The 9,421-nt window shown below is 37.3% G+C and overlaps 1 protein-coding gene, 1 long non-coding RNA gene and 1 other non-coding gene across 3 annotated transcripts; 1 reads left to right on the forward strand and 2 right to left on the reverse strand.

Moving 5' to 3' along the window:
• Positions 1–267: 267 nt before the first annotated feature.
• Positions 268–374, reverse strand: LOC146946835 (small nucleolar RNA R71). The gene has a single exon (XR_015029509.1). It is a non-coding gene; the product is annotated as a small nucleolar RNA R71 (small nucleolar RNA).
• A 401-nt stretch (positions 375–775) lies between these two features.
• Positions 776–2,774, reverse strand: LOC146946836 (uncharacterized). Its single transcript, XR_015028284.1, has 2 exons — positions 1,806–2,774; positions 776–1,718 (listed from the first exon to the last, which is right to left on the reverse strand). It is a non-coding gene; the product is annotated as an uncharacterized LOC146946836 (long non-coding RNA).
• Positions 2,775–3,172: 398 nt separating this feature from the next.
• Positions 3,173–7,596, forward strand: LOC146946837 (uncharacterized). The gene is made up of 3 exons (XM_085748320.1): positions 3,173–3,649; positions 3,695–4,191; positions 7,455–7,596. Exons 1-3 carry the CDS (start codon positions 3,173–3,175, stop codon positions 7,594–7,596), a joined length of 1,116 nt encoding a protein of 371 aa, XP_085604446.1.
• The last annotated feature ends 1,825 nt before the right edge of the window (positions 7,597–9,421 follow it).

Genomic DNA, 9,421 nt, shown 5'->3' on the forward strand with positions numbered 1-9,421 from the left:
AGTCAAGCCTGCCCAACTTAAGATGGTGCAGCAAAATTATTTTTCGGGATCCCCCGACGAGGATCTCAATCTTCACATTTCAACCCTCTGGCGTCTCACTGTAACTTATAAAGCAAACCAAGAAGCCACTAGACTGTATCTTTTCCCTTTTTCTCTAAAAGATAAAGCTCTCACTTGGTTCCATTCCCTAAGAGTAGGTTCCATCACCTCATGGGATCAAATGAGGCGAGAATTCTTCATCCGCTTCTTCCCCCTTCTAAAATCGCCCGACTAAGGGCAAAGCTTTATCAATTCACTCAAAAAGAAGGGGAGTCTCTTTATGATGCGTGGGAGCGTTTCAAAGAAATGCTTTGACTTTATCCCCACCATGGCTTGGAAAAATGGTTAATTATCCATACTTTTTACAATGGTTTGTAATGTGCTACTAAAACCTCTGTTGATGCAGCTGCAGGTGGTGCTCTAATGAACAAGGATTTCAAAACAGCCTATGCTCTAATTAAAGACATGACTCTAAATCTCTTTCGGTGGACCGATGAGGAAGCCATCACAAATTCTTCACCCTCCAAAAAGAGGGCAGGTATGTACGAAGTCTCTGACTATGATCACCTTGCTGCTAAGATTGATGCACTAACCCACAACTTTGAAAAACTAAATGTTAGTGCTGTAACGCCCCGGATTTTAATCCAAGACATTACCTAAATATAATTTTATTCTTTAGAAAATATGAACATATTTGCTTTTAAAAATAAATTAATAAAATAATGTCAATAAAAGATATCTAGAAGGTAACTATTAAAATAAAATATTAGAAATATTTCATTTAAATTGATTATTACAAGAGAACTAGAATGAACCTCAAAAATGTTTTAAATAACAATTTAAGAAAAACCCAACTTTATTTCCCCGCGCACGTACAAGCTTAACATCATTCCTGATTCAAATCTTCAAATTCATCAATACCTAACATGTTGGTTTGTAAGGGGGTCAGTATTCCTAAACCACAAAAATACAATCATATAGACATAAAGGCACAAGATAAGAAGAACAATAAACACTCACCACATAAAAGTCAAAAGCTCAATACAAATAATAGAAATTAAAATACGAACTTAATGCAAATGATGCATGAGATGCAACTAAACCATGACCCGGATATCGCCCTAATTGGCATAATATTATAATCGCCCCATTTGGCACCTAAAGACAAATCGCCCCATTTGGCAAAATAAGAAAATTGCCCCAATTGGCACACTGATAAATCGCCCCAATTGGCTCAGTGATAATCGCCCCAATTGGCACAATGATAATCACCCCACTTGGCACCTATGACACAACTATATGCCATGCTATGCATGATGTATAATCTTTTAAAATCATTATCACTTTCACAACTTCGATCAAAATTCAAACTTTCTATCAATACCTTCATCAAATCATCTTTTCTTTAAGACAAGGAACTCAAACACAATGTCATGCTATGCCATAAAAGATGAGACTTTTCCACCACACATGAAATGCAACAAAAATATATATCACATTCTTTTATTTATATTCAAGTTTTCTCCTCTTATTAGGATAAGGGTTCTGCGTTCAACTTAGCTCATGAGATTATGAATATATAATTGTACGGAATACCACCCTTACCTTTGGGTGATTTTTCTCTTGCGAATAGCAAAGGTTATTCTCACGGGTTGCTTAAACGGAGGATAGTTCAACGACTTCAGAAGAACAAATCTTGATATTAGGAACAAAACAAAATATAGGAACGGACAAAAGACCAAACAAAGAAATAGGAATGGTGATACCTTTAGGTAGTTCACAAAATGAAGGTAGATGGATGAACACGCTATTGGGTGGTTGATGGGCTTGGAATATTTTCAATCAAATGTGTGAACCAACGACATATTGGGGAGGTGTGGTCAAAGACATGAATTAAAAGAGAATGCTGCAAGAGAAAAGGGTGTGCGCTTAAAAATAGTTTGACCATAGATAAAATGATGATAGATTTAAGGTGGCAATGTTAAGAGTGTGGGAGGGAGTGGCGGTACAAAGAGGAAGGGAAAGTGTCACCAACACAACATTAATTCGAAATCAAAGCACATTATTGGCATAAGTCAACTAATTAAGTGGTAATCAACCTCACATTTCACCACCATTAAGAGTGAACGGCAAGGATTGACTTGGTTGACCATAACCTTGGTCATTAGGCCTGACCAAAATCTTGAGGCTAAAAGAAAGAAGAAAAACCTTACATTTCTTCAATGGGAGTTAAGGACAATTGATGGAAATTAGAACAGTAACGCATGGGTCTTTAAGAGGAAATTTTAAATTGATCAAACTAAAGAGGATAGAATTGAATGGCTGGATACTTTAGTCCCATGAGAAAAAACATGAAATAAATGAGTGTAAGTTGCAAGACAGAGAGACACGAATTACATCACACGAAATTTGGTTACTAACCATACTTCTTTTCTAAAGCAAGACAATTAAGAGACAATTAAGAGGATTAAATTATTTACATTGCACATGATCAAGATTTCATGAAGAGTGGAAGAAGCTCATAATGAGAGGTGAATGACCAGATGTATGCGTGAGCTTACAAGGATGGGATGGCTCAAGTTAGTGTTTAAGAAGAAAACGTCAATACAAAAGATTGATTTGAATCCTCACATTTAAATGGAGTAAAATTGGTAGAAGAGAGATATGAGTTGGGCGTATAGTCAAAGCAGGAGAATTGTCAAATTTGTTTTCAATGCCACACATAAATTGTACGTGTATTTGGGCTAAGCAATTGGGCAACAAAAGGAAGTATAATGTAAATATGGAAATAAGTCACTAAATGATTAGAATTAAAAAAAAAAAAAAACATATGTTCAAATAAACAAATTAAAATAGAGGATGTCGTTAAGTTCTTAAAATCTTCACATAAAATACATTGTTAAATAAATCAATATTAAATAAAAAGTTACAAATAACATTTATAAAATGTTGGGTCGTTACAAGTGCTATCACTCCTACTTCTACTTCTACGCCTCCCTCTTGTGAACCATTTGGTGAACGCAAACTAGGTAGTGTTGAACAAATCAATTTTATTCAAAACAACCAAGGAACAGCCCCACCTAGTTATGCGAATGTTCAAAGAGTCATTCAAAAGTCTAATCTTGAACTTTTAATGGAAAATTATCTTTTTAATCAATCCGAACAGCTCCAAGAGCTTAAGGATCAAACTAGACTCTTGAATGACTCTCTTGCAACACTTACATCAAAAGTAGACTCCATCTCCCCTCACAACAAAATTTTAGAAATCCAGCTCTCCCAAGTTATCCAAAAAGTTAGCCAACCTAAAACTGACAAAATGAATGCTGTTACACTTAAAAGTGGTAGGCAACTAGAGGACAACGTAGAAAAGGCCAAGCCTAGTGAAGATGAGAGAGAGACTAGCGAACCCCAAAGAGAGGAAGCTAGGGTAGAGAGCAAGGAACCACAAGTCGTGGAAACTACAACACCCCCTTTCAAACTACAAATTCCTTTCGCACAAAGGTTTGTTAAGTCTAAGCTAGATGAGCAATTTAAGAAGTTCATCGAAATGATGAATAAGATCTATGTTGATGTGCCCTTTACCGAGGTCCTAACCCAAATGCCTACTTATGCCAAATTCTTAAAAGAAATTCTCTCTAAAAAAAGAAAAATTGAGGAGGGCGAGACAGTGAACCTTACAGAAGAATGTAGTGCCATCATCCAAAATAAATTGCAACCTAAGCTTAAAGATCCAGGAAGCTTTTCTATACCTTGTGTAATAGGGTCTGAAATAGTGAAGAAAGCAATGTACGATTTAGGAGCTAGTGTGAGTTTGATGCCGTTATCTCTTTATGAAAGGTTGGGAATAGGGGAACTTAAGTCAACAAGGATGACCCTACAATTAGCAGACCGCTCCGTTAAGTACCCAGCTGGAATCATAGAGGATGTCCCGGTCAAAGTAGGAGAATTGTATGTCCCCACTGATTTTGTTGTGATGGAGATGGAGGAAGACAACCAAGTACCAATTCTTTTGGGAAGGCCCTTCCTTGCTACCGCAGGAGCCATAATTGATGTTAAGCATGGTAAGTTGGCATTTAATGTTGGTAAGGAGACTGTTGAATTTGATCTTGCTAAATTAATGAAAAATCTCTCCATTAAAGACTCTTGTTACATGTTACATATAATCGACCGTTGTATGAAAAAATGCTCCTTAGCATCAACTACACATGATGGCTTGGAGGTATGCTTGGTAAGTGATGCAGGTACAAAGCTAGATGGAGATGCCAAAGAGTTTGAGAAGTTGTTGAATGAAAATCCTCCTATGGAAGGTGTGGGCGTGGAGGAACTAATGGAAGAAGAACCAGCTCCTCTACCAAAAAAGGCACCAAAGGTGGAGCTTAAACCGCTTCCACCAAACTTGAGGTATGAATTCTTGGGCCCTAACTCAACTTACCTCGTCATTGTGAATGCAAGTTTAAATGAGGTTGAAACTGAAAAATTGCTTTATGTCCTCAAGAAATATCCTAAAGCTATAGGTTATACCATCGATGACATTAAAGGAATAAACCCCTCATTGTGTATACATAGGATATTACTTAAGGAGGACTATAAGCCCTCCGTTGAACACCAAAGAAGGTTGAACCCTAACATGAAAGAAGTTGTGAAAAAAGAGGTCTTAAAACTCCTAGATGCAGGTGTTATTTACCCAATTTCTAATTCCAAATGGGTGAGCCTCGTTCAAGTAGTACCTAAAAAGGGTGGTCTCACAGTTATTAAGAATGATAAAAATGAATCCATTGCAACTAGAACTGTGACCGATTGGATGATGTGTATTGACTATAGGAAGCTTAACAAAGCAACCCGTAAGGATCACTTTCCACTCCCTTTTATAGACCAAATGTTAGAAAGGTTAGCTAAACATTCGCATTTTTGTTACTTAGATGGTTATTTCGGATTCTTCCAAATACCTATTCACCCTAATGACCAAGAGAAAACCACTTTCACATGCCCCTTTGGCACTTTTGCCTATAGGAGAATGCCTTTTGGTCTTTGCAATGCTCCCGCTACTTTTCAAAGATGCATGATGTCTATTTTTTCTGATTTTGTTGAGAATATAATGGAAGTTTTTATGGATGATTTTTCTGTGCATGGATCTAGTTTTGATAATTGTTTGACTAACCCGGAAAAAGTTTTGGAAAGATGTGAACAGGTGAATTTGGTGTTGAATTGGGAAAAGTGTCACTTCATGTTAAGAAAAGGGATTGTCCTAGGACACTTAGTCTCTGAACGGGGTATAGAGGTGGACAAAGCAAAAATTGAAATTATTGAAAAAATGTCACCTCCTACCTCGGTCAAGGAAGTAAGAAGCTTCCTAGGACATGCAGGGTTCTACCGCCGCTTCATTAAAGAATTTTCTTCAATTACTAAACCACTAACAAGCTTGCTCCTTAAGGATGCGGATTTTGTGTTTGATGATACATGCCTACAAGCATTTTGCAGGTTGAAAGAAGCTTTGGTAACTGCCCCAATCATACAACCACCGGATTGGAACTTACCTTTTGAGATAATGTGTGATGCAAGTGACTATGCAGTTGGGGCAGTGTTGGGTCAAAGAAAAGACAAAAAGATGCACGCCATTTACTATGCAAGTAAGACCCTTGATGGGGCACAGGTAAATTATGCCACAACAGAAAAAGAATTGTTAGCAGTAGTCTATGCTATTGACAAATTTCGGCCATACTTGGTAGGATCAAAAATCATCATTTACACAGATCAGTCGGCAATAAAATATTTATTAAACAAGAAAGATGCCAAGCCGAGGTTGATCCGATGGATTTTGCTCCTCCAAGAATTTGACCTTGAAATAAAAGATAAAAAGGGTACCGAAAATGTTGTAGCTGATCACTTGTCCCGCCTTAGGGAAACCAATGGGGATGAGTTGCCCTTGGATGATTCCTTCCCGGACCAACTCTTCTTATTGGCACAAAGTAACGCACCTTGGTATGCAGATTTTGTTAACTTTCTTGCAGCTGGAGTACTACCACCTGGATTGAGCTACAAACAAAAGAAGAAATTTTTCCATGACATCAAACATTACTATTGGGATGAACCTTACCTTTTCAAAAGAGGCTCGGATGGGATCTTCAGAAGATGCATTCCTGAAAACGAGGTAAATAGTATTCTAAACCATTGCCACTCCTCTTCTTATGGTGGCCACGCCAGTACTCAAAAGACTTCTTTCAAAATTCTTCAATCTGGTTTCTGGTGGCCATCACTTTTCAAAGATATGCATCAATTCATTTCTAAATGTGACAAATGCCAACGCACCGGTAACATTACTAAGAGAAATGAAATGCCCTTAAACAACATTCTTGAAGTCGAAATTTTCGATGTATGGGGGTGTTGACTTCATGGGACCATTCCCCTCTTCTTTTGGAAATCAATACATATTGGTGGCAGTTGACTATGTGTCCAAATGGGTTGAGGCCGTTGCCTCCCCCACTAATGATGCACATGTAGTTATGAAGTTTTTCAAAAAAAATTATCTTTCCAAGGTTTGGAGTGCCTAGGGTTGTAATAAGCGATGGAGGGTCTCACTTCATTTCTAAACATTTTGAAAAACTTTTACAAAAATATGGAGTGAAACACAAAATTGCTACGCCCTATCACCCACAAACTAGTGGACAAGTTGAGATCTCAAATAGACAAATAAAAGCCATTCTTGAAAAAACAGTTTCTAACTCTAGGAAGGATTGGTCAAGTAAGCTCGACGATGCTCTTTGGGCCTATAGAACGGCTTACAAAACTCCAATTGGAATGACACCTTTTAAACTAATCTATGGAAAATCTTGTCACCTTCCGGTTGAACTTGAGCACAAAGCTTATTGGGCAGTAAGAAACCTCAACTTAGATCCCAATTTGGCTGGTCAAAAAAGAAAACTTCAATTAAGTGAGTTAGAAGAACTTAGGATAGATGCATATGAGAATGCCCGTATTTACAAAGAAAGAACTAAAAATTGGCATGACAAGCATATCCTCAAGAGAAACTTCAAGAGCGGTGATCTTGTGCTGCTCTTTAACTCTAGGTTAAGGCTTTTTCCAGGTAAGTTAAGATCAAGGTGGTCTGGTCCGTTCAGGGTTCGCAATGTCTACCCTTATGGAGCAATTGAAATTTTTTCTGAAAAGACTGGACCTTTCAAGGTTAATGGTCAAAGACTAAAGATCTATCATGCAGGTGAAGGTGTTGAAGAAGAGAAAATCCTAGCCCTCTCAGATCCTCCTTGAGGAACTACACTTTCATCTTTTGTCAAGCTAGTGACGGTAAAAGAGTGCTTCGTGGGAGGCAACCCACGCATTTAATTGCTTTTCCAGTTATTTCCCTTTGTTTTGTAGGTAATCGTCCAACAATGGTTCGAGAAAAAGAAGGAGAATTGAAGATCAACAACCAGAAGGTTGGCACGGCCCGTGCTAAGGTTGGCACGACCGTGCCAGTCAAAAACCTCAAATTACCACCATTTTGGCAGAATGATGGCACGACCCGTGCTAAGGTTGGCACAGCCATGCCAGCTTGCAGACTAAAAAAAAAAAATCAATTTTTCTGCTATTTTTGGCAAATTGTGAGCTTTCCGTATCCCTTCTTTCTTCTACTCCTTCTTCTTCTTCTTCTCTTTTAATTTGTTTTTCTTTGAATCATTGAGGACAATGCTTCCCCTAAGTGTGTGTGTGTGTGTGTGTGGGGGGGGGGGGGGGGGGGGGGGGTGCTAATAAAGTGTCTAGAGTCGTAGTGTTTCCAAACTCCCTTGAACTTTATTCTTTTGTTTTGTTTTAATAGCGAAAGGCATGGTTAAGTAGCTTGTTTTTAATGGAAATTATAGCATAATTTTTTTTTGTTGTCTTCTCTTAAAAAGGTTGTTCCTTGTACATGAAAGTGATTTCTTGTGTTTTTAGTGTTCTTGCTATACCCACATCTCATTTTATTGTGAAAAATTCTCCAATGAGAAAAGCACTCAGTTGCAATCTTTGAGTAAGTGTATGAGTAGGTATTTTAAGGAGCACGTTCTATCTTCAGTGTTAACTTAGACCCTTAAAAGTCTTTAGAGTAAAAGTAATATAAGTTTGTGTGGGAATTAATTAATGTGCTTTATTGTTTTATTCTTTATAATTGTTAAAGTTAAATGGGGCGGGAGAATGGCAACAACATGTGGGGGAAAGGACAATCCCTAACTTCCTAATTGTGGTGGTGACTCCCTAATTGAACTTAAGATCCAAAGCCCTCAAAAGAGGAAATAAATTCATCAAAGCTAAGGGGAAAGTACACCCTCTCCAAAAAGACTTCCTACGCGGAGATGATAAAATTTTGCAGCACTACTTAAGGTGATTTTGAATCTAGGGGGAAAGGACAACTCATCCATAAAGACTTCCTATGAGGATAGATAGCCCCTAAGCATCTGCAACCCCTTTTGTGCTTAAATTGTTAATCTAATTTAATTTTAACTAAATTCCCATCACTCTTATATGAAATGAAGAAAGGACTTTTCTCGGTTACTTTAGCATTAGGGATAGAACCTTTTCGTCATAATATTTGTCTTATACAGGAGCAAGAAAAGGGTTGGACTACACACACACACACACTCACTTAAGACTTGTTGGGTTGAATAAATTCACAAGGAATGCTTGAGGTTGTGATTAGCGTACTTGAAGCAAAACCTTAGGAGAGGCATGAGTATTTCAACTGTGTTGCCATGTTTAATCTTTCTTATTGCTACTATGTCTATTTCCTTTTGCTTGAGGACAAGCAAAGATTCAAGTGTGGGGGAGTTTGATGAGTCATAATTTAGTCTATTTTTATGCATTATTTAATATCGTTTTATTTAGATTTAGTTTTATTTTATTTTAATTTTATTTTCGTTTTGAATCTTTTACTTCAAATTGCATTTTATTTTATTTCAGGAACGAATATATGATAGAAGGTGTCTTGGAGCAAAAGAAAGGGGTCTGGAGCAAATACAATGCAAAAATACGAAGTTACGGAGACAAAAATATGTATCCAACAAGTCAGAAGCTTGGCACGGCCGTGCCACCCTCTAGAGTCTCTTTTGCAGCTTTTTCTTCGGGCCTAAGTTACTCTGTTTTAGTTTTACTGATTAGCCCTCGTAGTTGCTTAGATTTTAAGTCAATTGTAAAGCTATAAATAGAGTAGCTCTCCATCATAAACAATCATCTTTATTCTTGGAATCAAATAGTGACAATTGTTTTCATAATAAAGTTCATCTTTTATTTTATTTACTTTCTTGTTATTTTATTGCTTTCTCTCTTCTTCCCCCATGTCTACGATGAACATGAGTGAGTAGACTTCTTTGTCTTGGGATTGTTGTATAAGGCTAATGATGTAATCCAAATCAAA

Source organism: Medicago sativa, chromosome 2, assembly GCF_051527215.1.
Source record: "Medicago sativa cultivar Bolivia chromosome 2, Bolivia_mono, whole genome shotgun sequence".
Lineage (NCBI taxonomy): Eukaryota > Viridiplantae > Streptophyta > Magnoliopsida > Fabales > Fabaceae > Medicago > Medicago sativa.

Excerpts from the sequence above, each read along its gene's own strand:
- LOC146946837 (XM_085748320.1), top strand. The coding sequence starts at position 3,173 with ATGGAAAATTATCTTTTTAATCAATCCGAACAGCTCCAAGAGCTTAAG. Across the intron at positions 3,650-3,694 it reads TAACCCAAATGCCTACTTAT|GAGGGCGAGACAGTGAACCT; the intron begins GCCAAATTCTTA and ends AGAAAAATTGAG. Across the intron at positions 4,192-7,454 it reads ATTAAAGACTCTTGTTACAT|ATCAACAACCAGAAGGTTGG; the intron begins GTTACATATAAT and ends GGAGAATTGAAG.